General features: G+C 55.6%; 1 protein-coding gene across 6 annotated transcripts in view; it reads right to left on the reverse strand.

The window, feature by feature from the left end:
* Positions 1-541: 541 nt before the first annotated feature.
* KIDINS220 (kinase D interacting substrate 220) overlaps positions 542-25,812 on the reverse strand; it is a 67,233-nt gene continuing 41,962 nt past the window's right edge. For 3 of the 6 annotated variants that reach the window (XM_028517372.2, XM_036027629.1, XM_028517371.2), the window contains exons 23-29: positions 21,708-21,886; positions 20,490-20,716; positions 17,846-17,959; positions 5,550-5,678; positions 5,199-5,297; positions 4,004-4,240; positions 542-1,811 (exon numbers count right to left, since the gene is read on the reverse strand). In XM_028517372.2, coding sequence (XP_028373173.1) covers positions 558-1,811; positions 4,004-4,240; positions 5,199-5,297; positions 5,550-5,678; positions 17,846-17,959; positions 20,490-20,716; positions 21,708-21,886 — 2,239 coding nt within the window. In that variant the 3' untranslated portion in view covers positions 542-557. Of the gene's footprint in view, positions 1,812-4,003; positions 4,241-5,198; positions 5,298-5,549; positions 5,679-17,077; positions 17,135-17,845; positions 17,960-20,489; positions 20,717-21,707; positions 21,887-25,812 lie in introns of all 6 variants that reach the window. The other 3 variants (XM_028517375.2, XM_028517374.2, XM_028517369.2) reach the window with 2 other exon arrangements.

The following is a 25,812-nucleotide window of genomic DNA, read 5'->3' on the forward strand; positions in this document are numbered from 1 at the left end:
CACCTTGTTCCTAAAACTCAGAACCCTGTGATGAGCCGTGTGACCGTTTACATAGGGGAGCCCTGGCTCTTGATTTGCTTCAGGCTCCGGCTACCCCACAGCCTGTCAGCGCCTCACGAGCAGAACCGGCGTCGGCCCCCCTTCCAGAGCCCCCCCCCCCGAAAGTCTGAGGAGAGAGCGCTGCACACACGGGGCCGCCAGCCGCTGCCGTCCGGCCGGTCAAACCCTCCGCCCGCGACAACCTCTCTGACCGATCTCTGCACGCAGGTCTCGTCCCACAGACGTTCACGGGGGTGTTCCGGCGGGCAGGTGACAGCGGTGGGTTTTAAAGCCTCCAATGCACAGACGGTGGAGGCGGACGGCCCCGGCCTTCCCAGCACCGTCCCCCGTGGTGCACTGCGTGCCCCTGCCACCACAGGCCTCCTCGCCGGCCACGCGTTTGTGAGGGACACGCGGGGGAGACGCGCCCGGGGGGCCGGCGTGCCAGGGGCACACGAACACTAACACTAACACACTGCGGCTGCTGCGGCTGCGGCTGCCCGGCCCGGGCGTCCGCCTCAGAGGATGCTCTCCCTCTCCTCCCCGAAGCCCGTGCTCTCGGAGGCGGCCACGGCGAGCAGCTCGGAGGAGTCCTTCGAGAGCCGCGTGTAGCTGGCGCGCTGGGCTCGCTTGTGCGCCATGCTCTTCAGGTTTTCATTCTGAACGGCCGCGGGGCCGGAGCTGGGGGCGGGCCTCAGGAGGACCGGGGGCGTCTCCCGGGTCCCGTCGCGGTCGTCGAAGTGCTGGTGGGCCCTGCCGGCCGGCGCGCTGTTGTTGTTCAGGGTCACGGTGCTGGGCGTGCGGTTCAGGTTGTAGCCCTTGGGGCACGCGGGCCAGCTCTCCTCGGGGCTGCTGGCCGTCAGGCTGCACTCGGACGGGCTCTTCTTGTCCTCGGAGCAGATGGACATGCGGGCCACCAGGGGGTCCGGCAGGCCGCTGAGGCTGTGCGGGACCCCCCGGGCCCCGCCGCGGCCGTCCTCCTCCAGCTCGATGAGGTTGGCCTTCTCCAGCTGCGGGTCGTCGGCCGCCTCCGAGTGGTTGGGCGAGCTCTCGCTGGACCTCACCCCGGAGTCGGAGGAGTCCTTCTTGTCCAGCAGGGCGTCCGCCAGGTACTCCTTCGCCTTGATGAAGGTTCTGAGCGGCTCGGCGCTGTGCTCCGGGGACTTGGCCGCGCGCTCGGCCTTCCCCTCCGCCCTCTTGTCCTTGTCGTCCCGGAGCAGCGGGGTGTTGTCGGACTCCTCCGTCCCCGACTCGTCCTCGTCGCTCGGGAGCTTCTGGTAGCGCAGCCCCCCGCCCTTGAGCTTCAGGTCCGTCTGGAAGAGGCTTGACCTTTCCGAGGACTTCTTGCCCGGGAGCAGCTTGCTGCCCGACTGGTCGGGCTTCTCGTCCTCCTCCGTGATGGGGTCCAGGGGCGAGGCGTCGCTGGTGGAGACCCCCGACGAGGAGTGGTCTGTGACGTCTGCCCTCTTCATCAGGAAGGACTTCCTGCCGTCATCCGGCTTCGGCTCGCTGTCCCTCCCTTTCTCCGCGTCCAGGCTCGAGTGGATGGAGCCCCCCGAGGAACTCTGACCCAGGTAATAGGCGCTGTGTGGGGAGGACCGGCCGCTGACCGCGGCGGAGCCCGGGCCCCCTTCCAGCTGCGACATCTGCGCGATGTACTCCCGGTACGCGTCCCGGTACTCGGCCTGCACCTTGTCCGTGAGCTTGGCGATCTCGGTGCTGGAGTCCTGCGAGTTGAGGCTCGAGAGGCTCGGGGTCCTGCGCGTCTGTGACTGTGAACAGGGGAAAAATCTCAGTGAGCGAAAACCAGAACCAAACACACCAGCTTAGGCACTCTCAGTCTTCAACACACCCAAGTCTTTTGGACGAATTCTGCATAACACAGTGTAGCAAAAGCTGTGAACTGCAGAAAACTTCACTGTCAACAGAAAGTGTTACACAAATTTTAATAAAATTGGCTTAATATTTAAATATAATTAAATGTTGTATTAACAAATAATCTTAGCACTTGTTTTCATAACTTCAAACTTCTAACTTTTATGTAAGGAAAAAGTAACCTCCATTGATAAAATGTAAAAATCCCCCTTAGAAAAGAGATTAAAGCTAAGCTACATCTTAAAAACAAGACTCATATCTTCCAAGTATATTAAAAAGAACCATTCTCAACTTGTAAGACACAACAGTTCTGTCAAATTTCAATTCAGAGTAAGAAAATGTGCTCAAGGTACCAAAAAAAAAAAAAAAAAAAAGGTTTAGAAGGCACCGAACACGGAGTGCCATGGAAACGGTAAACACGCCCAGGAGCCAAACAGCAGCAGGAACGGAAGCCACGGGGCCAGCAGCCAGGCCATGAAATCAGAGCAGAGAGAGACGTGAGATAGCTCTAACAGGCTGATTTCCTACGTGAAGGTTTCTGCTTAGACTTGCTTTTGATCCCAGAAAAGCTAACAAACGAGGAGTAAAAGGCACAGATCCGGAAAAAGACGGGAACAGAGGAAAAGAGTCGAGGGGCTGAAGGGACGCTCGAAGGCCGAGACACAGGAGTGAGGCGGAGTGTCCAACTGTGGGTCCGTCAGTGGGCAGGGAGAGGACGGGCTGGCTGCTGTAGGCCCGCAGGCCCGGGGCCCAGGGACACCTCGGCCTGGACTCAGCACCCTCTGCTCTCAAAGACTGGGTACTCCCACTCTGGGGGGACCCTCGGGTCCAGACTGCCTCCATACGGATGAACAAGCCACCCGCCTCCTCCCTCTCCGGGGCGGGCGCTGTCACAGGAGATTTAGCGGGGCCGTGGACGTGGGCTCCGAGCTGTCTTCTGCTAAGCCGGGCACTAGAAAGACTTGTGAAACCCGTCGTTTCCACTAAATTTTGTTTTGCTTTAGAAAATACTGTCATTTTTTCATGAAATGTTAATAATAGGTTTATTTTTAAATAAATGAATATTTCAAAAGTTTCTCCATTTTTGTTTCTAATAGTAAATATTGACAGATAGAATTTACACGAACAAAAGCTCCTAAGGTCTCCAATAACTTTTAAGAGTGGGAAAGAATTCTGAAACTGTCCTTTTCAGAAAGAAGCAGGTCTGAGAACCGCTGCAGTCACAGGCAGGCCGGGAGCCCCCAGGCCGCGGCAGGAGGCCCCGGGCGCGGGCGGCACAGGAGCGCACAAGAGTCCCGGCGGAGAAGAGGAGCCTCTGCGGTGGACACACAGAGACCACGGCGCAGGCGCGGGCCTGTCGCAGCGTGAAGGAAGGGAATTTTTTAATCTTTGTCAACACCCAGCAATAGATCGGTTTTCCAACTTACTCCAAGAAATAAGGCGGACAGTATTTAGGAGAAGACAATAACAACGGAAAAAATACTTTTACTACCGACCTAAACAAGCCGCCCCTAAAATCGGCAGACCGACCACGCACGCGCTTCCTAAGCGCGCTCCCGTTCAGCGGGCGTCCCTGTACCTGCGCACTGGGCTTCCTCCCCCACGTGTCCTCGCTCTCCCCCCCGACCCCGCCCCCGCTGTCCCCCAAATTCCGTCTCTCCTGGTTCCCCGCACACTCTCCCCTGGCCTCTCCCTGCGTTTGCACTCCGCCCCACCGGCCGGCCGCCCACTCCTCCGAACACCCCGAGGAGGAACTCATGGCGCACCTGAGCGTGGGACACGGAGAGAAAGGGAACGCCCACCGGGAGGCGTGTTCTGACCACCAGCCCCTGAGCGAGCGTGACGGCCCCCAGCAGGCCGGGGGTGCCTTTGCGAGCTGCCCTGCCCCCGCCCTCCCCGCCCCCTCCGCCCCTGCAGCACTCCTGCGTCCCCGCACGGCCCCCTGGGAACGGGGCGCCCACCCACGTCGTGCCCGCTCAGGCACCACCCAGCGCCGTTTCTGAGTGGCCCCCCAGTGAGCCCACACAGCCTCCAGGAACCGAGCACCGCCCTCGTCCTCAGGGACGGGGGCAGGGCGTCGCGCACCCACCTGCCAGCTGAGGTTGCTGTGGCGCGGGGCACCCTCGTCCAGGCCGAGCGTGTTCAGCTCCTCGAAGCTGAAGTTGAGCGTGTAGGGCGTCTGCGCCGCCAGCTCGCCGTGCGGCAGCTCGCTGTGCGGGGCCCGCCGGGCGGGGTCCCCCGGGGCGGCGGGGCCGCTGTTGTTCTCGTTGAGCAGCCGCGGGTCTTCCGGGACCAGCTGGCTCTCCGCACTCCTCATCTCCAGCACCTTCGGGAGGAGAGAAACCACTCACATCCACACCGACAGGTCGCTTTTGGGAAGCTTCAGAGGTTGTTTTAAAACAGAGCATCACCAAGTTACCCAGTGGCCATGAGAAAGCACACTTCCCGTAAGTGAGCTTCTCCTCTGTCGGCTCACCGTTCACTTTAATGCTAAAGGGAGTCATGGCGATAATCACCCTATTTCCACCGTCCTCTACTCTGACTGTTACACTCTCATTTTAGCTTAACATCTAACTTAAGGACAAAACAAAAGCCCCTGGGCGGTGCCAGAGGAAGCTGGGGCGGGGCAGTGGCTAGAGCAGGCTGCACTCGGGGACCAGGGCAACGGGGCACAGGGACCTGGGGCTAGAGCTGGGCTGGGTCCCGAAGGTGACGTGGATCGGGGCGCTGCAGTCAGGGGTGGCGGCAGGGGTGGGCAGGGCGTCCTGAGGATGGAAACTCGAGGGGAAACCACTCAGGGTCGGCCGTGTGAGGCCGGCTCAGCGGCTCAGGTGGATTCCTGCTGGAGACAGCGGGGTGCAAGGGGGGGCAGGGGGCGGTGGGCCAGGGGGAGCCCAACCCCGTACAAGGGTGGTGGGACACGGAGCGGCAGCTCTTCCTACACGGGCCTGACCGGGCTCTTGCCGTAACTGGGCAGTGCAGGCCAGACGCCGAGGCCTGGAGGCTCAGAGGAGCGGGACTGGAGGCGGGTCAAGGATGGAGTCTCTGTCAGTGAAGCAGGGAGAATGAGCAGGGGCCTCTCCCCCACATTTCCAGGTGAAACGCCCGAGGCCAAGGCCGCCACCAGCTGCTCTGGACACCGTGCCTAAAGGAACCCACGAGGACTGGGCAGAGGTGCGAAGTGCAGCTCTCTTGTGCTTTTTAAAGGCACAGACACATTCCAGTTTAGACCAACACTCACGGGCACTTGTTTTACGCAACGTTGTAAATACAAAATATCTTACTGTGCTTCTGAAAAGATGCCAGTCCCCGAAATTCATATTCATTTCTTTCTTCAGTTCGTCAATGTTGCACTGAGCTAACACACGGCCGTTTATGTTTGCCTGAGTAAAACAAAGAAACACGGAATGTGACATATTCCAGAGTACTCGTGATTTAAAAGTGCGTTTATATACGTGGCATAAGAGAATCACGGGAGACCAGAAAATCTGACCTGAAGGGGCTGCCACCCCACTTAACCACGCAGCCACCAAGCTGGATGCAAACAGCACGTGTCACTCCGTGCTTCCCCAAGTGTCTTAGCCTCGAGGCTGCGGGGGGGGGGGGGGGGGGGCAGGGCAGGTCCGGGCACGCACCTTCCTGATGGTGGCGCAGTACTGGGGCAGCAGGCTCGGCTCCAGCCCCTCGATCTGCTTCAGCTTCTCGCACACCGCGTCCACCGTCATGGAGCTCAGCAGCACTGCTCCTGGGGCGGGGCCCGGCCCCTGCAACAGTCGAGGGAACACGCGTGTGTGAACAGCACGCAAGGTCAGACACAGGCGGCCACAAGGCCACGACACTCAGGCGGTGGTGCTGGGGCGTGCCCTGGTGACAGCACAACCCTGGGGGGGGGGGGGCAGGACGGGGCAATGGCACCAGGGACGGAGCCGCCTCCGCTGCACCTGAACAGGCGAGCAGCTCGCGCCACAGCAGATACCGCCTGCCAGGGACACCCCTCGAGAAGGCGGCCGCCCCGTGGACCGAGCCCAGGCCAGCGTCGGTGCTCACGGCCTGACCCCCGGGGAGAGGGGGCGGCCCTTCCTCACAGGAGGGCTCCTCTGTTTTAGAGAGCAGGGACGAAGGGGAGCACTGCCGATGCCTACGCACAGAACGACATAAGGTCGACATGTGAAGTGACATAAGAAGCACCTAAACGGCTTTAGATGTCTCTACACTCTAACTTCACAGTCTCTGGCAGCCAGTTTCCAGATCTTGATCACATTTTACATCTGAGGGATCTAAAACGTCCCCTCGAGAATCCACACAATGGCCCTGGCTGGCGTGGCTCAGTGGATTGAGTGCCAGTCTGTGAACCACAGGGTTGCCGGTTCGATTCCCAGTCAGGGCACAGGCCTGGGTTGTGGGCCGGGTCCCCAGTGGGGGGCGTGTGAGAGGCAACCACACATTGGTGTTTCTCTCCCTCTCTTTCTCCCTCCCTCCCCGCTCTCTAAAAGTAAGTAAATAAGATCTTTTAAAAAATCTACACAATAATCTCGTAAACACAAAACAACAGGATTACTCCTTAACAAGTGAGAGTAAACCCCACCCATTAAATGTGGTCTTATCCAAAAGGAAAGTCGAAACAACCGACAACTGTCCTGCTGACCCAGAAGACAGTCCCCTCTGACCTCGGCGGTGCACCAGAGGAGTGCTCACCGCAGTCGGCTGGGCAAGCACGTCCCCCACCACAGGGGGGCCTCGGAGGTCTAGAGGGGCCGCCTTCATCCCCAGAGTCACAGAATGAGGGACCGGCTACGGCAGTTTTGGACCAGAACCCTAACGCGTCTGAACTTCCAATGTCCCGAGCTCTACTTCTGACAGCTCAGGGAAGTAGTAACCACAACAAAGAGAACACACCGGCCGGGAGAGAGGATGAAGACAATTTCCCAAATGATCTATCCTGTTTACCGTTCAATCCAACTTTACAGTGATCGAATTTATCCCATCCCCCAGGCTATGCAAATCTGCACTCTCCGTTGCCTCTTCCATCAGCACCAGCACAAAGGCAGACCGCACCACAGCCCAACTACCTGTCAGCACACGCTGTCAGCCAGCCGTTAAAATGTGGTCGTCCCGTAGAACTACAGCACACCGTCCTACCGTGAACCGACAAGCCTGCACACTGGGAGGACGCACACGGCATCCCCCAGTACTGCGTACGCATGCGGTGCCGGCCAGGGAGCGCCAGGTGGGCGGGGACTCTGTGAGGGGCGGGAGTCTCAGCCGGCTGACGAGCCTGAGACAGGCCCACAGAGGCCTGGGAATGAGTGCCCTGGAGCACAGCGTACCAAACACACTTACTCAGTTTGTTTTATGAGATATAAATTTAAAATACGCTGCGTGTTACACAGTCTGAGGTTAAATTCCTCCAGAAATACTAACAGCAAAACACTAGTGTTTCAATAATTCAGTCTTCCTATCGACACACGGAGCCCAAGTTCGGTGTTACCTGTGCACTGCGCACTGTGGCCATGCAACGTGCTCCCTGGGCGTTTCTGAACCCACCCGGGCCACACTGGCCGATGGTGTCGTGCGAGGCCCAGACGCCCGGCCTCACACCAGACATCTGTCGCTCTATCGTGCGTCGTCCCTGACACCCAGTCTCCCTCCATCACCACGGATGTGACCCCTTCACTCTGGGTCCCCTGCCCCCCCACTGGGGACCACCATTCTGGTGTCTATAGCTCTTAGTTGGTCTGCTGCTCCTTAAACACATCCCACACTCGAGTGATGCCACAGGGCTCTGTCCTTTTCCACCCGACCTACTTCCCTCAGCATAACACTCTCCAAACCCACCTGTGCTGTCCCAGGTGGGACCTTTCCACCACTCTGGCCGAGTGGCACTCCGCTGTGGGCACGGACCGCTCCCTCATCCAACCCCCCACAGAGGGCACGCGGGTGGCTTCCACGTCCTGGCCACGATGAACGGTGCTGCAGTGAGCGCAGGGGGGTGTGTGTGCCTTTACACGTAAGAGTTCTCAAAGACTTCGGGTGGACACCCAGAGGAGGAACTGCGGGGTCACGCGGTAGCTCTGCTCCTAACTGTCCGAGGCGCCCCCGCACCGTCCCCCGCAGCGGCTGCACCAGTTTCCGCGCCCGCTGACAGTGCCCGAGGGGCCCTTCTTCTCCGCACCCTCTGCAGCCCGTGTTACGGCCCGTCTTGTTGACGGCAGCCCTTCCAGCGGGGGAGAGGTGGTACGTCAGTGTGGTCTTGATGAACCCTGCGCATCTCTGCGTGCATCTGCTCGCTAGCTGTATGTCTCCCTTGTTCAAGTGTCTGCTTAGGTCCTCTGCCCGTTTTTTGAGTGGATTGTTGTTTTGTCGAGTTGTGTGAGTTCTTCACATATGTTGGACATTAGACCTTTATCAGAAGTATAATTTGCAAATTTCTCCTCCCATTTGGTTGGCTGCCTTCTTGTTTTTTTTTTTTACTGTGCAGAAGCTTTTTATTATTTATTTGCAGAGTTCAGCTTTTTGCTGAATGTGTTACAAAAGAGGGTTAATCAAAAAGACCGAAGTCCTCTCTATGCTTCCCATCATCATCCTCAGCTGGGGCATTGTGTAAATGTCTCGGCAGCGGCCACGGCAGGGGCAGGGCCTCGTGCTGGGACAGCACCAGCTGCCAGGGCGGGTCCACCGCCCCTACACGGCAGACGGCGCTCCCAACGCTGACCGCGGCCCGAGCCTTCGCCAATAGGCCTGGCCAGAACGGGTCAACATTCACTGCAGCTGCTTAAGTGAGGGCACGGGTCTCAGCCTCCATCACTCACCCGCGTGCAGGGTAAGGGCGGAGTTCAGTCAGAAGTGGTCCGATTCATCTACTCTTTTATCTCCCTTGCCTTCGGGGTCAAGTTCACAAAAAACTCTCTCAGACCAAGGCCCGTAAGTTTGGTGCCCATGTTTTCGTCCCCGTGTTTCAGTGTTCGGGGCCCCACGTTTAAGCCTCTCACTCGCCGCATGCCGGTGTTGGCGCGTGGTGTCCGACAGCCGCCCGGCCTCGTCCGCTGGCCGCCCGTGTTCCCACGCCACCCGCTGACGAGGCTTTCCTTGCTCTGCTGCACGCTTCCAGCTTCTTCGTTGAAAACGAGCTGCCTCCATACGTGTGGGTTTACTTCTGGGCTCTCGATTCTGTCGTCTGTTTTCCTGTGGTTTTGATCACGGTAGCTTAGCAGAACGGCTTGAAGTCAAGGTTTCTCTTTCTTCTCAGGGCTTCACTGAGATTCGGGGTCGTCCGTGGTTCCACGCAGGCTGGGAGGGTGTTGGTTCTGTTTCCGTGGGAAAGGCCGTGGGGCTCTGACGAGCGATGCCCTGCATCTGCATCTGCACACGGCTGTAAGTACCACACCGCTCGGACCACGCCGGCCCTTCCACCCGTGAACACGGCGTCGTCCGCCTCCTGCGAGCCTGCCCGGCCTCTCCCAGCAGCACCGGAGGTCAGCGCGCGGGCCCTCCGCCCCCAGCAAGTGCGCTCCCCGGTCCCCGACGCTGGTTGTTGCCGTTGCACACGGGACTGTCTTCTCCACTTCCTCCTCTAATACTTGGTCGCTGGCAGACACAGCCACGGCCGCGACAGAGCTGTGCGCTGCCTCTGAACCCTGCGGTTCCCGGCATCGTGTGCTGCTCCTGGACGTCCGTCGGCGCCGTCTTCAGAGTGTCCTCCGCGTGGAATCACGTCACCTGCAGACAGTGGCGGTTCCACCTCTTGCTTCCCATTCACACGCCTTTCCCTCTCCCCCTTGCCGGGACGCTCTGGCTGGGCCCCGGCGCCGCGCTGAACCACAGTGGCGACAGTGGCCTCCCAGTGCTGGTCCCGATGCCAGAGGAGGGCGCTCCGGGTCCCCGCGGAGTGTGGTGTCAGCGAGAGTCTGGCAAAGATGGCCCTCACTTTGCTCCGGCCCATCCGACGACGGTTCCCATCATGAGTGGGCGGCACATCCTACCGGGTGCTTCTTCCTGTCTACTGTCACGCTCATGGACTTCTAGCTCTATTTCACCGGCGCGCTGCACGGCCCTGACCGCTCTGCATGGCCCTGACCGCTCTGCACGTGTGAGCCGTCCTCGTGCCGGGACGAGCCCCCCCCCCCCCCCCCGACCCCCCGACCACGACGTGCGATGACGTGTCAGCTGCCCTCAGCTGGCGCTTCCCAGTCAGAGCTGCGAGCGACTGTCCCCTCTGCTCTCTCCTGGCTTGGGAGGGTCCTGCCGAAAACCTGACGGTGTTCTCACGGGCTGCCTCTGTGGGGTATAGTCTTTTCTCCCCTGGCTGCCCTGAGAGTTTTCTGCTCGCTGCTGACTTCTGCTGGCTTGAATGTGACGTGCCACGCAGGAGGTCTCCTTGTGCCGCGGTGTTCGGTGTCGCTGGCTCCTGGGATCAGGGCTCCGGCTTCTCCTGATCATGAGGACACGGCAGCGACACTCGTACGGGGGAACGGTCTGCAAAACGTCTAACCGGCATCCCCCGAAAGTGTGAGTTCAGGCTGTGGGAGACGAGGGGAGACTGAGGAACTGTCACAGACCAGGGAACCCCGAGGAGAGGCACGAAGCACCACTGGACTGGGGACTGGACAAGAGAAAGGGCATCAGTGGGAAGACGGTGAAATTCAGACAAAATTTGTGGTTTAGTTCCAGCACTGGGTCAAATTTAATGTCTGCTATTGAAGGTCTGCTGTAGTTATGAAAGATGTTAACATTAAAGAACACTGTTTTTGTACCTTTTTATGTCTAACATTATTTTAGAGTGAAAGGCTTCTTTGAAATCACAGAGGAGCTCCATCCCCAGCAGAGCTGAGGGGGTGAGTGCGGCAGCCGCGAGGCAGAGGGGGCGGGGGGGGGGGGATAAAACTCAAGGTGTATGCTCGTCACGTAGCATGTGCCTGAGAACTCAGTGAGGGAGACTTTTTCTTTAAAACAGAAACCTCCACATAACTTAACTTCCATGATCCCCTTCAAAACTTACATTTCATCAGATGTTTTAAATCACATTCTCCCCCTCACTGAGGACCGTGTCAGAAACACGCACCGTCCTCGGATGGCTCTCGGGAGCTTTGTGAGCAGAGGGGACGCGCGTGTGGGCCCTGCTGCCCCTCAGGGCCGAGGTCTGACCCGACCGGCCCGTGTGAGCTGGGCTTTATCAGGGTACGGGGTAAATCACCGATAAATTAAATGTGACAATATGCTTCTTTGAATAAAAGAGAAGTGGTCATAACCCGCAGGTCTTTTCTAAAATAATCACATATAATAACATTATTTTGGTACCAAATGAAAGTAACCAAAATAATGAATTTTGGGAGGGATTCTCATAAAAGGAAAGGGAAGGAGTACAAAAGTGACAGGAAAAAGCATACGCAGTGAGTCCAACAGGGAAACACCTGGACACAGAACAGTGACCCTCTCAAGTTCACCATGCATCCTTACTTGAAAATTACCTGTTCCAAGTCAAGGACAGGTAATTTCAGCATATACCAGAACTTACTTTTCAAAAATTTTCTCACACACAAAATTGAATGCAGAAGATGTTAGTTTGTTTAAACTGTTAAATATGAATTCCAAAATGCATACAAATCTAAATTTCTCCAGGCAAAAGTAAAGCTAACAAAGCAGACTAAAACTACCTTGATGTGACGACACAATTCTGTATCGTGAGTAGGTTAAAACTGCACTCCGAAGCACAGCTCTGGTAAGTGCACTAAAAAGCTTAGCACTGCCTCGCCGGCAAGGTGGGCCGCACGGAGGCCGAGCACAGCCAGCACAGGGAGCCCAAAGCACGGCCACGAGCACGGACGTCTGCACAGCCGGCACGGACGCTCGCTTCTAGCGGTCTCACTAAGGTTCTGTACCTGTCTCTGCTTGTTAAGCCCCGAGTCACACGGCTTTAAAAAAGGAATAAAACAGAATGAAGGACACGAGCTTCGAGTAGAACATCAAATACACAAACATATGATAAACACAAGCAGCGTTCTGCATGCCTTCCACTTCCCCGTGACCTCGGACCACCCGCCTCCACAGCAGCACCAAGCGAGGGACCCCCCCCCCCCCCCACACACACACGGTGGTTCCGTCTCGTCAGCGCATGCGTGCACATTCTAACGCTGCACTCTCAGAATCTGCACTCTGCTAAAAGAATCAGTCACTGCCATGCGTTTAACAAGAAAGGCTGGTAAATCAAATTTGTTATGAAAAGTCAGTAATCTTACCACAAACAAATGTAAAGTTAATTGTTAAAACATTCTGGTTTAAAATTGCAGTGATGTATTGCAGACCAATTTAATGAGATCTAAATACTTGGGATTCACACGATCACTCCATAAAACGAAGTATTCTCTAGCTACACTACAGTCAATGTTGAAAACACACACTTTAAATCTGGGGTTTGTCCCATGAGGCTGGAGGCACGCATACGCCCTGAGAAAAGGCCCTTACAGAGAAAGGCTGCCGGAGCCTTGCGGCTCGAGGCGGCTCAGCCGCGCCGGTGACCACCACCTGCCTCCGCGGTTAACATCACGGCCCGGTGGGGGGACAGTTTTAGGAACTCCCGTTCACAGCAGACACGGTGCCAGGAATGATCCTCCCTACGCACCAGGCCGCCAGGAAACACTCTCACAAGAGTTCCCGGGACCTAGAGGCAAGCGACAGGGCTGACTCGGCCACTTCCGGTGCTGCTGCAGCCGGAGGAAGGACAGCGCTCTGCGGCCGCCTGGGACGCCCTCCCCTCCGCGCTCCCGTCCCCTCCCCGTCCTGCCCGGGGCCCTGTCTCCTCGTTCCCCCGTCAGCCTAGGGCAGGGAGGCTCTTGAGAGAGACCCCGCGTGTCAGCGTGGGGACTGTAAAAGCGCGGAGAGAGGCGTGCTAAGGAAGGTCCAGTTCACTGCGAAAGACCCGACGCCCCAAAGGGAGCTACCGCTGACCTGGCTGGAAGATGCGCCTTGCTCTTCAGATACCGGAGAGATAATAACTAGGTCCAAGCTGACAGATGAGGCCTAATGTCACATTTTACGGGCAATGTTTTAAAAAACACAAGTATTAAACAGCAACAATGAATATGATTTTGTCTTTTTCTTTAACCTTTAACCATGCTCTCGGATTTCAACGCTATCACCACTACGACATCACACTGCTGGGAAAACTCCTCCATCGATTCATTTGCGGTCCACTCATTGCTTAGGAACAAGGCTCCTTCGGGCTGAAGTCTGGCCAAGGACTGCCCACCGTGCCATCGCAGAAGAGACGAGCTCTTGCCCAGACCGAGACGGAATAGAAATGCACGTCTCGACTGCCCAGGGAGGGCAAGGGCCTCCTGGGGGTGCTGCCAGGAGCTGGCGGGGAGGCCCCCCCCCCGAGCCCCCCACCCCCCCCGGAGTGCCACTGGCCCCGCGCCTTACCCGCGGCGTCTTTAACCTTCTCGTCCAAGCCCGCTCCTGGACAATGAGAGACAGCTTGCTTAATAGCGGCACGTGCTCGTTGAAGACAGGGGGCAAGTTCTAAGCCAGTGGTGGAAATGAGAACCATCTGCAGCCGAGCCCCGCCTTGTCTCACCTTTCACTCGGTCACTCCACTGACTTCTTAATCATTTCATGAAAACCAAGACCTTCATTTTTAATGCCTTTATTAACTAACTCACTGATTTTCACAGACCTCTAAAAGTAAAAGCAGTGGCCCAATAGAAATTGGGATGCACGGTTTTAACCCTGCCTTTGCAGTTCCAAAGTCCTTCACAGTTCAATTCTGTGCTGCTTATCTTCCTGCCTTTTCGATAAGGCACAAAGGTGACCTACACAAATACCACCGTCTGAGGCACCGAGTCGCCCTGCGTTCGAGAAGGCTGAGGAAGGACTCGAGTGTGCTGCTCCCCGGAGGCCTTCCCATGCACGCCCCCCCCCACCCGCTGGCAGGGGCCTCATCAGCCCGCCCTGAGCAAACTTGGACCACCGCACCTGTGAGGGCACCTCTTGGAAGTCGGGAAGGGAGTGCCCCTGAGGAGGCCGCGCTGGAGACGGGCCCTGCATGACGGGGCCTTCCCATCTCAGCCCCGAATGGGCCGACCGCTGCGGCCTCCCAGCTGGACCGGACCGGACCGGAAGGAGCAGCCGGTGAAACCCCGGAGAGCTCTCACGGCCGGGAAGTACTGGGGGCACGCAGAGCCGAGAGTCCTGCTGACTCCTACGAAAACAAACCAGCTGACCCCTTCTCGGCCAGAGGAGCACGAGCAGACGAAAGGCTGAGTTCGCCTGAGCTGACCGGAGTAGTCGTACCGAGACAGAGGTCTTTAAGCACGAAGCAGTCTTAGTTTCTTAGTTTCTGACCTTTAAAGCTCCGTGCGAGAATCTGGCCGTGGGGGCAGTGGTCATAAAATCGTTCAGTGCTTAAAGCGAGCAGCAGCTGAGTGCTCCTCCTCCCCGGGACCTAGGGGGCAGGGCTGCTTTTCCCGGCGCAGGAAGCCACGCATCCCGGAGGGTCAGCGGCCTGCCCCAGCGACGAGCCGGTCAGCAGGGTCTGTGCAACTCGAAAGACCAAACTCAGCGCCAAGTCACACCCAGTGCCAACAGGACAGCTAGGCCCGGGCCCCGGTGGAGAGCAGCGGAGAGTGGCCCTCGGCTGCCCGCCCACACCTTGGCGCCCCCCCACCCCCTCTCCCGGCTCAGGCAGCCTCACAGTGGGACTGGGCCTCCACTCTGGGGCCCAGGGTCCTCAGAGGCCCTCCAGAAGACAGGCGTGTCGAAGGCAGGGGCCAGAGCTCTCTTTTTACTGGTTTTATAAATTGGAGTTCTGGTTAAGATTTCATTTCTAAAACAGGCTTCTCTGCGTTAAAAGTGGGAAGAAACTGTTCCTTTCCGGCTCTGATGTTCTGGGGAGCAGCACACCTTGGGTCCAGCGTAATTCTTTTCTGGTTCTACGAGGTCTGGGGCGGATGTTCTCCATAGGGAAGCCAGAGGCTAGCACGCAGGCTTGTATTTTACGTCTTCCCCTCCCTCGTCGGACAGCTGCACGGTTCTGGGGTCTCTCCGGTACGTCCTGGCCGGCCTCCACAGGACACAACCGTTACAGTGGGCCTTAGCGTGAGAACGCCCGGTGATCTCCACGAGGACCCCCTTTATAAAGGTGTGTCCAAAATGCCTCATGATGGAAAAGATGGGGCCCCCCCACACTGAAAAGTCTACAGTTGGTTAACGCTTTACGGTCTGGCTTTTTTGCTGTGTTTTTGTACTTTTTTAACTCAGTATTCTGTGTCTGTGATGACAGTTTGTCAAAAACTGTTCGTGCGGCTCCTGACTTACCCAGAAGCTGCTCTTGTCAAGTGTCCCTTTAAGGGGCAGTGAGTGAGCAGAGAGGGGCTCCGTCCGCAGCCCCGTGACCCCAAAACAGGGGCAGCTCTCCTCGACAGGCCTGGGATGCTCTATGCACGGGAAGGCAGCTCAGAGCCACAAGGGCCCCGGACAGCATCCCCCAGTCAGCTGCTTCTTCACATTTCCACCACTGCTTTGAGTGCTTTGACTTTGGCTTTGAATTAAGTGTCTACTTCCACTAGTCTCCTACAGAACAAATTTTACAGGCTGCTGTCACTGTTAATTTCTCAAAAGCAAAGAAAGCTCCATAAATATCTATTATTCACTACGCAGATCACAAAATTATCTTTTAATATTAAAAGAAAGCAAATAGCATGGTTATTCCACTAAACAAAGGCGCTAATATATTTAGAACATCTTCGCTCTTTGTTACTCGGCTTCTCACCACGTCTCCAGAGCCGCATTCCTCCTCCTTGCCCCGGAACTCACTGCAAACCGGCCCAACGCCCCCTCGCTGGGCCCTGGAGCGCCCACGCAGGCGCCTGTTAACTCCGCCTGTGTGCTCGCGCTCCTAAGCACGGGAACAGCCACCGTCCCAGCATGTCTGTGACACTAGGCCCCCACGCTCTTCACAGTGTCTGGTGTGCATCAGAAGTGTGCTGAGGAGCGTCAGCTCAGAGAACTGCATCGCACGTATGCATCTCATCTGTGTATCGAAAACTGTCAGACTGACGTCATTCTTGCACAGAGTGGCCATGATCCACGGATTACAGACCCCTCCGACACCCACACAGAATCACTGTGTTTTATTGTGCCTGTCATTTGTGGATAACTGAATTCACTCACGTGCTTCAGCTAAAATATTAATGATTTACAAAGAATCATCAACTCTTCAATGAAAACACCAAAATGGTCCTCTTTCTCTTTCTCACTAACATTAACTCAAAATTAAAGTTAAAAAAGTGACTGTCTATCCAAATGCATGTTTTAAGTTAAAGCATTATGGATAAACTCAGCGTGCATGTTTTATCACATTAATTCCAGTGGCCATGCCCCAGCTCAGCACAGCTCTGCATTAAACTGGTTGTGTTTGCACGGGCATAACATTCTACACGCAAATTAGCAGAAGTTAAAATACAAACTGCATTCTTAAATGCCACACTGAGTAAATGAAGATTTTAAGGCTCACCACATTAAATGTATTTCTTATTAAGCATAAAGTCTTGAATAATAAAAACACGAAATGACTTCCTATACAAGTTGGTTTGCTTTCTTTTTTTTTAATCTACTTTAGGGTGTTTGGGGAAAGGGTTGGTTAAATCATTCCCTTTACACGCTGAACTAGCTCCGTGTTTACCTGGAAATTTTATTTCAATAAATGCACGTGAACTTGTGAGCAGCAGCGCTACGCTTACACCAGGGCGTCAGAAACCACGGAGTCGCCCAGCAGCCACCGGTGGTCGGCACCACACAGCACCCGGCGCCCTCCGCAGTCTGAGGGGCCACCTGGAGTGTTGTCGCAAACCTCCTCCGCGAGGGGCACTAAGTGCAGGCTAAAGAAACACAGGCCCAGGCGGAACCACCCGCGCCAACTGGCCACGCCCCTGAGGGCTGCGGCAAGAGCCTCCTGATTGGACAGTGAGAAGCCCCGCCCGTGTCCCTGAGAATGGGGAGGGCAGGAAGAGAGAGCGGGAGGAGACGAGGGGCGGGCGTCAGCCTTGGGGTTAACGGGTGGGAGCACGAGGGTTAGTAGCCAGCAGCTCTGCCCCGCGGCCGCCACACCCCAGACGCAGTTAGTGACCCCGGCCAGTGCAGAACGGCAGGCGCCCCGCAGGCTGCGCATTACCCTCGAGGAGGCTGTGGGCGAGGGCAGCCCCTCCGCAGCGTCCTCCTGGATAGCCTCCTACCAACACAGAACGAGAGCGTGGGTGACAGGCGAGGGCGAGCCACGCCGGGGGAGGGGTGGACGCGATGGCAAAACAACAACACGGAACACGGAACCTGGAAGGGGTTAGGTTTCTCCGTCGGTGACAACATTGAAAAATTTACACGGAAGGTTAGGTCCTGTATCTTCTGCCTCCTAATTTATAAAAATATATTAACAGGGACTTTCTTTTTTTTTTATTAAACTAATTACCAACAGGAACACCTAATATGTTAGGCACAAATGTATTTTGTTTTGGGTTAGATTCAATAGCACATTTGAATAATTTTCTTATCCTATTTAATGTCTAATGTTAGCTTAAAATGCTCTTTCAGTATATCATCCAATTTTTACACGACAGAGCTGACACACACACAGACACCACGTGTGTGTCCTTCAAACAGACGCTGGGCGTGAGCGGGCGTGGAGGCTCAGCGCTGGCGGCCTGGGAGCAAACGCCGCATCCCACACCACAAGCGCTGGCCGCACACCTCGACCTCCACCCACGGAGGCTACCCCGTCGTCCCCTCCACAGACATTTATTTAACAGATACAAAAGCAAAACACATTTTATGGTTAGTACTAGCTTATGTTTCTTAAAACGATTTATAACACAGGACAGAACCCAACTCCAACGTTCTGGCTGCTTCCTACTGGATTCCCACTTTAGTTCCCCTTGTGCATACTTACTAGGCCACTGCTCTGCTCTCTGGGCAGACACGATTTTACAGACGGACGTGAGATGAGGTGGTGGGGGCCGCCAGGGCAGTACCGTGGCGAGTAAAGGTGTGGGGCAAAGAACGGCTATGGAGAAAACATGCAACAAAAGAACGGGATGAACAATCACAGAAATCAAAGTGTGATGAGCGCTAGCAAATGAAACTGACCGACAAACAGCTCCCGAGTCTCGGTGCAAGCGACAAACAACAGGAAAAGGCCTTCCTCACGCTCTGCAAGCCACAGACCCAAACCTGGCATCTTATTTAAATGTTTGTACTGTTGAAATGCTAAAAGTTTTTTTTTTTTAACAACAAAAGTCTTACACCTTAGCAGTTGACACAAGAGTTCCTCTTACTGGCTTGTTTTTCTGTGTCAGGTTCTAAGGGGTTTACAAACATTAACTCACAACCTCTATTTTAAAAAGCAGGATGGAACCTGAATAGAAAACTATTCTTTACCAAAACAGCCTTCCGATTTTTAACAAAAAGTCCTGGTGACGTGAGAACACCCACACGGACTGCAGGAACGCCCGTTGCCTGGAGCTGCTGGAGCGGACTCAGGTCCCACACGGGCGGGCGTGTTTTACACGAGGGATCCGCGGTTCAGGTGAGACTGTAACTACAGCGAGCGTGTCCAGCAAGCTCCTTGGTAACAGGCACCGTCAGATTACACAGGCTAAACACAAAGATTAAAATTCCCCAAGTTTCCTTACACTGAAGTAACACCTTTATTACTCCTGCTATTTTAAGAAAATTATGCTGCTGCTACTTTCAGTTATCTGAGAACCTCAGCAAAAAAAATAACTAGCCCTAAAAACATGACAAAAAATGTAAATGTTTTACCGAGAGTAAGTTATTACAGTCGCACGTGACTGTCACTCGTGTAAAGCAGGCGGACGCAAGGCCTCAGCCTGGGTGGCTCCGGGCCTCAGAGGTCTGACCGTCCCCCGGAGACCGGCGCAGGCCCTGGAAGGGCAGTTGCCGCAGGTCTCGGGACTGGCACACAAAGCCTGCATTTCGCACCGCCTCCCACGCAGGCACAGTGCACGGGGACGGGACACAATGAAATGCTACTGTCCTGCCTTCCCCTCCTCGTCAGAGCACAGAGTGGAGTGACACTCAGAGGGCCTCTTGGGACGGTGCAGTTAATCACTTATGTGGCCAACACTTTTCAAATGGAAAATTCAATTTAAATTCTGGGATTCCTCCTTTGCCAGTTTGTTCTAAACTTCTCTTTCTTCCTAGCTCATATGAACTTTATATAGGCAGGCACTGGGTTTCTAGAATACTAGTCCCTATGTTTCCTCAAATCAGACTAAAGAGGGAGACAAAAAAAAAAAAAAAAGGGAAAAAGAAAAAAAAAAAGCTGCAACGGACCAAAGAGCCAGTTCCAGTCCCAGAACGTCTGACACGAGGGCGGCCTGGGCCCGCTGCACTGACGGGGCCCAGCACCCGGGGCGGACTGCGCCTCCTTCCCCCGAACAGAGAGCCGCCGGCTCACACTGAGCAAGCAGCCCCACGTGGCTGCAGGCGGCCTGAAGTGAGGCTCTGGAACGGGCTGCAGTGCTATTACGCGGCAGTGACATCTGAGTGCTACGAGCATATTTTCCACTATCATCTCACATTTAAAAACTACAATATATATTAAATACAGGTTTACTGAACTACTGCAGAAATTTATGTTTATCATCGTTTTCAGTGCCAATATAAATTATTCTACAAAATATAGCAAATCGAACTTTTGTTTATCAACAAATGGACACACAGGTCCCTCTGAAGTGTAGGTCAGTCTCTGCTGACCCTGCAGAGCTCACTTTCTTATCATGATAGTCAAGAAACGCAAAAAGCATGCTAATATTCAGATTCTACTGGTATCTAGAACCCACTGAAGTGCTTTTAATTTTTAAAACATCATGCACAAGGGGGGACCCAAAAAACCGTGGAATTTATTTATAAAAACTTGTGTATTTATTCTTACATGTTTGTGAACTTCAGTCACCTTCAAAATACTCTCCATTTGATACAATACACCTAGCGAGACCTTTTCCCCGCTGCTCAAAACAGTTTCTGAACTTGTCAATTTTAATGCTCTTTAATGCTCCTGCCATTTTTTGTTTCACTTGTTTCAACATTAACAAAACATTTCCCTTTGGGGACTTTTTTCATTTTGTTTGTTTAAAACAAACAAAAAAAATCCGCTCAAGGTGAGACTGGGTGACTAGGGAAGGTGGGGCACGGGGGTCATGATGATTTTAGTCAAAAACTGCTGAACACTCAGCGCGGTGTGGGCAGGTGCGCTCGTAAATCACCATCACGAAACAGGCAGGTGCACTGGAAGAGACTTCAAAAAACGCACTGAATGTGAACGCAGCCTCTCACCACAACGCCAGCTGCCCCACCAACACAGATGGGCTCCCAGAACACCCACCTAGCGAGGGAAGCCTGTGCTACAAGGGGTCCGTCCTCAAGAAGGTAATTCCAGTGTTTTTGGGTTCCCCCTCCGCACATTAAATTCAAACTTAAATGATTCCTTATTTTAAAGCTGAAGGACAGTCTCGAAACGACAGGAGGCCCCCCAAGCAGAAGCAGTGCCGCGGAAGCCCCGACCGCCGTACCCTGTTGTAGAAGGGGTGCTGGGGCCCCGTCATGCCGCTGTAGTAGCTGCTGTGAGGCTGCGGCGACAGCACCCCGCCCGCGAACGGCCCGTTGAAGGACGTGGAGGAGGAGCAGACGGACGGCGCCTGGCTGTAGCCCGACGGGGGCCTGGGGGGGGCCTCGTGCAAAGGCAGCGGGGGGTAGGCGAGCCCTCCGATGTTCATCTGGTCTCTCGCAGCACGGACATCTGAAAGACAAGAGGGCCCCCGGCAGGCAGGAGAGAGGGGGAGGGAGGGGGACATCGGTCTTTAGTCCCGGCACCACCGCCTCCTTCAGTGTCCAGACAGAAGCGGGAGGCCCCTCCTGCCAGGGCCCCCCCCACCTCACAGAGGCAGCTGGCGCTCGGGCCACTCGGGCCCAGCCAGGGAAGCCCAGCTCCGCTGCAGGTAAGCTGCGTGCACCAACGTCGGACTCCTCTTCGGCATCAGAGCTGCACGGCGTTCTCTGACTCTTCACGGTGTGTGTTTGAGCTGCTCTAAGGATTCCTAACACGCCAGCATCTCCTGCTGACTCAGGCCTGGCTAGTGTGCGCGAGCACGGTGCTCGCTGAGACCGGGAGCTGGCAGGTCAGTGACCCACCCACCTCTGGGCGGCGGCGGTGGCCTTCGAGCAGGGGTCTGGACACGGAACACAGGGTCCAAAGCGGGGGCTCCCTGACCCCGGGCCACTCCAGGTGGGTCGGCCATGCAGATCCAGCCGAGGACCGTGTGTTTCGGCACAGGGTGTGCGCAGCACACACAGTGGAGCCTCCAGAACCACTTACACTACTCCCGAAGCGCCACGCCACCGTCCTCAAGGTCCAGTCCTCACGGTTAAGGTAAAATTTAAAAAGTGACAGAAAGATTTCCTTACCTCTCTGGGTAAAGATCCCTGTTAGGGACTGAAAATTGGTGACAGAAAAATTACAACAGACTGGTATCTTAAGGTGGAGACTAAAGGTTAAAAGGACTCTGACCCAAAGTATGGATTCAGGTGTGTGGACCAGGAAACCCAGCAATGGGACTAAACAGGTACCATTTTCTTAGTCCCCAGAAGGGCCTCAGACCCTCACCGTTCACCCCCCACCCCCGCCCGTGCAGGGCACTTCCTGGTTTCCCAGGGCGCGGGGGAACTCCCGCAGCCGAACTACACACAGGCGGGAGCGGTTTGAGAACCTGAGGAAGGGAAGTCAGACCCACCTGCGATAATTTCCCGTAGCTTGGGGTCGAGGTTCACGGTGCACGGCAGGAAGGTCTTCACGTCCCGAGCCACGAGGACCGGGGTTCTCGAGGACAGAAACACTTCAAAGCTCCGTGTGTCTCCATCTATTTCAAGCAGGGGCTCGACATCTTTCGTTGTCGGGATGTTCTTTGATATTCTTCAAACGAGCAACAAACAGGAAGGTCATTAATGTCGCCATTAGAAAGGCAAATTCTGCACATAACCAAGTTTGTTATTTATAAAAATAAAGATCACATACTTTGCTGTCCTTAAAACTTTTTTCAAAGAACGAAAAACTGAAGTAAGTGGCACAGCTACAAAACGGCTAAGTGACAAGGGCGGGACTCGGGCGAGGGACGCGGGAAGGGGAGGGGCACGCGTGCCAGGCCCGCACACGCCGGCGAGCCCGCAGCGAGGGCCGAGCGGGCCGTCCTTCCCCGCCCGGGGCGCGTGGGCCTCGGGCGGCGGCACTGGCCGCCCCGGGCCACAGGAGCGCCGGGACAGCTCCGCGCTCCGTGCCTGCGACGGCGTGCCAGGGGTCTTGCCTTCACAAAGACGAAATGAAGAATGACTTTGAAACAAATTACACCAGCTAGAAACAAGTTATTAGCACAGGCTTTCCCTTCTTAAAAAAAGGTTTATTTTCTGTTGCAAAAGTAGTATGTGCTTACTACATATGCATATTCATAAGGCAGAGAAATGCAGAAAAATAGAAGGAAAAACCCACGATCTTATCAGACATAATGATGCCCACTCACGAGTGCCACTCAGAATTTACGTGTTATAATGGCAGTCGGTACGCAGACTTTCCACGCGGCGAGTGTCTGTGTGTCGGCGGCCCGGTGCCCAGCAGAGGCCCGACGGAGAAACGCAACGCACCGCCTCGGACGCGGGCCGCAGCACGGCCAGTGCATCGGGCGGGACGGGGGCAGGTGTGCGCAGGCAGAAGAGGCACATTGTGGGATAAACCACAACGGGAAAAATTCCAATGAAAGGTTAAAGAAATACCTAATAAACTACTTCTTTCTGTCAAACTATACAAAACTGCCATTTTTACAACCCAAATGGTCAAACACTGACAATTACATATGGTTCAACCCAATGCACACAAGGCCTCGGCCGACCCGTGGCAGTGAGCACGGGCGCAGCACAGAGAAACGGGGGCGGAGAACTCGAAAGGCAGCTTGAGTGACTCTACCATGAGTCATAGCTCTGACCTCTCTGCGATCTCACTCTAGTAGTAGTTACAGCCCTATGACCTCTTTGGGGCTAGCACTGTTCTGCCAGGACCCCGTATTTGGCGACTAGACAAATATTACAAGCTATAGGGAAAATCCAGAGAACAAAACTGGCAAACGAGAAAAGACTGGGGAACCAGTGAGGAACTACGGACGGCAATGCTGCCTTAATAACTTTCGGGAGTCCCTCTTACAGACTCGGCACGTGAGCACGAAGCAGAAAAGCCCTCTGAGGCGGGGTGACTTCGTCCCAGACCAGCGCTGGACCTGATTGTCACGTATATTTAAGGTGGGACGGGCGACCTGGACAGTGGCTGCTCAGGACCGTTGCAGAAGTGGCCCCAAGTCAGCGCGCAGACAGCTGAGGTGTCCCGTCGGTTTCAGGAGGGCGACACGAAACACTCAGGGGAGAAGCCGGGAAGATGCAGGCAGAGGCACACGGCTGACAGCTCGCACGGGACGAGGGAGCTGCGTGGCCACGCCAGCTCTGCGGGCGCCCGTGCGCCCTGCTCCGGACAAGAACGACGCCGCTGTGCGCCAGCCGCCGGCCCGAGGCTGCCCCCAGACGGAGTCCCCATCCTGGCCTTCGTTTGCCCTCAGCACGTCACACTCTTCTCCCGAAAGAGGCGCTGATGGAGGTGAGAAGCTTTTGGCAGTAGGCCACCAAAATCATAGGTGCCTCTGTTTTTTTCCAGATGTTTTTCCAAAGGGTAGTATTTAAAGAATTTAAGTGACTTCACTTTTCAATTAAGAGTGAGTTTACCTTCCCAGCACTATGAGTCGCGTGAATTAACGTTGCCACCAGTCAAATGGCCCACAGAAAGCACTATGAAACCTCAGGCAGGAATGAGCTTCTAATCAGCCTAAAAGCCATCCAGCAGTGCTTGTTAATGCCAACATCAGTGTAAATTAAAACCATTTTGATTACACATCTTAGTGGTTTATAGAAAGTCCATTTTAATTCCTTGGCAGAAATTACATAAACCATTCATATTACTTCCATTCAGAATGAGGTCTTAAATCACATGGCAAAAAATTCTACTTAAAATCAAAATATAAATAGGTTCTAAGAGCATAATTTATGGAGATGACATTATTTATTGCGCTTTATCTAAAAGTAGCTGCCTAAAATGCCATTATTTAATCACGAGGTTAAAAATTAAGATAAATTTTCCTTAAAATTTTAAAAACAGGAAAAACCAGTCACTGCCCCAGAATTCTACCACCGTGAAACAAACCTGACTTCTGGGGGACTTCCCAACCCTTCCCCCGGCGAACGCCCACGCATTAACAGACACGCTCGGTGCACGGAGCATTTCCAAGGGTCTGGGAGGCGGACAGAGCGGGCAGGGACAGCCACTCCGAGCTGCCGCCGAGGGCCAGACACACAGACAAAATGCAGCCTTGTGACCTGCCCACTGCCCCTGTGGGAGGACAACCAGAAACTCTGGAGGGGGGCTGACTGACTACGCTTTCCCTGCTTTTCCCTGCTTTCCCGCTCTGTCCCAACCGAGTTAGTGCCTCCTCGCCCTCTGCAGCTCTGCTCCGCGCCCTTCGCCCCTGCCCCCCCCCCCCCACCGGAGCCCAGGTGGCTCCCCTCTACCACGGGCCCTCCCAGGACGGGCGCGCTTACGCACCCACACAGCACCAGCGGCCCGCTGCAGTCACTTGTGGCACCGTTTCATTCCCGTGTGTCCCCCCAGACGGGAGACCCCACGAACCCCGTCCGAGCTGGGAGCAGTGTGGTGTTGTTCGCGGTGGATCTCCTGGGCCTGGGGCAGCCCCTGCCTCGGGCCTTTCCCACAGCATGCGCTTGCAGGGTAAACAAACTGCACGAGGAAGCGCACTGCTCCCAATGGACTTATCCTTTTACAGTAAGTCCCACTTCTGCCCTGGCTGGTGGGCTCAGCGGCTGCGGGCCGGCCTGCGATGCGAAGGGCTGCAGGTTCGATTCCCGGTGCGGGCTGTGTCCCCGGGGCAGGGTGCGCAAGAGGCAACCACACATGGGCGTCTCTCTCCCTTTCTCCCCACCGTCCCCTCTCTCTAAAAATAAATAAAATCTTAAAGAATAACAATGATTTTCACTTCATTTATACTTTCTGATGCAGAGAAAAAAACCTTGGAAAAGCACAGGATGATCCAAATTCTGAGTCGATTTTTGTGACACGGGGTCCAACTTCGCTCTGTTTGCCTGTGGCTCTCCAGTGGCCCCGGCGCCCTCTGCGGGGAAGAGACTGACCCTTCCCCCATTGAAGCTCCACCAGCCGCGGGCGAGCAGGCTTGTTCTGGACCCCCAGGTCGGGGCCCTCGGTTGGCACCGTCTGCCGGCCCCACGCTGCTCGGACGGCTGCTGCTCTGCGGTCGGTTGTGGAGCTGAGAGTCCCCCCGCTTAGTCTGTTTGGCGACTGTTTCAGCTCCTTGGGTTCCCTTGTGATTCACATGAACTTGAAGGTCGGGTTTCTGTTTCTGCCCCGAGAGGCCACTGGACCTTGGAGAGGAGTCCCGCTGCCTCGGCAGGTCGCCCTGGGTAGCACTAACAGCCTAACATTCCGTCTTCCCTCCGTGACCACAGGGAATCCCTCCACTCCCTCAGACCCTCGCCTGACCGGTGTTCGTGGCCAGCAGCGCGCACACGTCTACCTCGCAGAGGCTGTGCCGAGTGCAGAGCGGCCCTCACTGGGGCCGAGCGCACGGCGGGAGGGGAGCAACCAACGGGCTCCCGCCCAGGGGGCCGGGGCCGCTCTCGAGGCGGCAGTGCGTGTGGGCCCAGTGTCCGCCCCACAGCTGCTCGCAGAGCTGACAGAGGCCAGGTGGCACTTTCTGGGCATCCTGCTCAGGGACGACA

Source organism: Phyllostomus discolor, chromosome 6 (assembly GCF_004126475.2).
Source record: "Phyllostomus discolor isolate MPI-MPIP mPhyDis1 chromosome 6, mPhyDis1.pri.v3, whole genome shotgun sequence".
Classification (NCBI taxonomy): Eukaryota; Metazoa; Chordata; class Mammalia; order Chiroptera; family Phyllostomidae; genus Phyllostomus; species Phyllostomus discolor.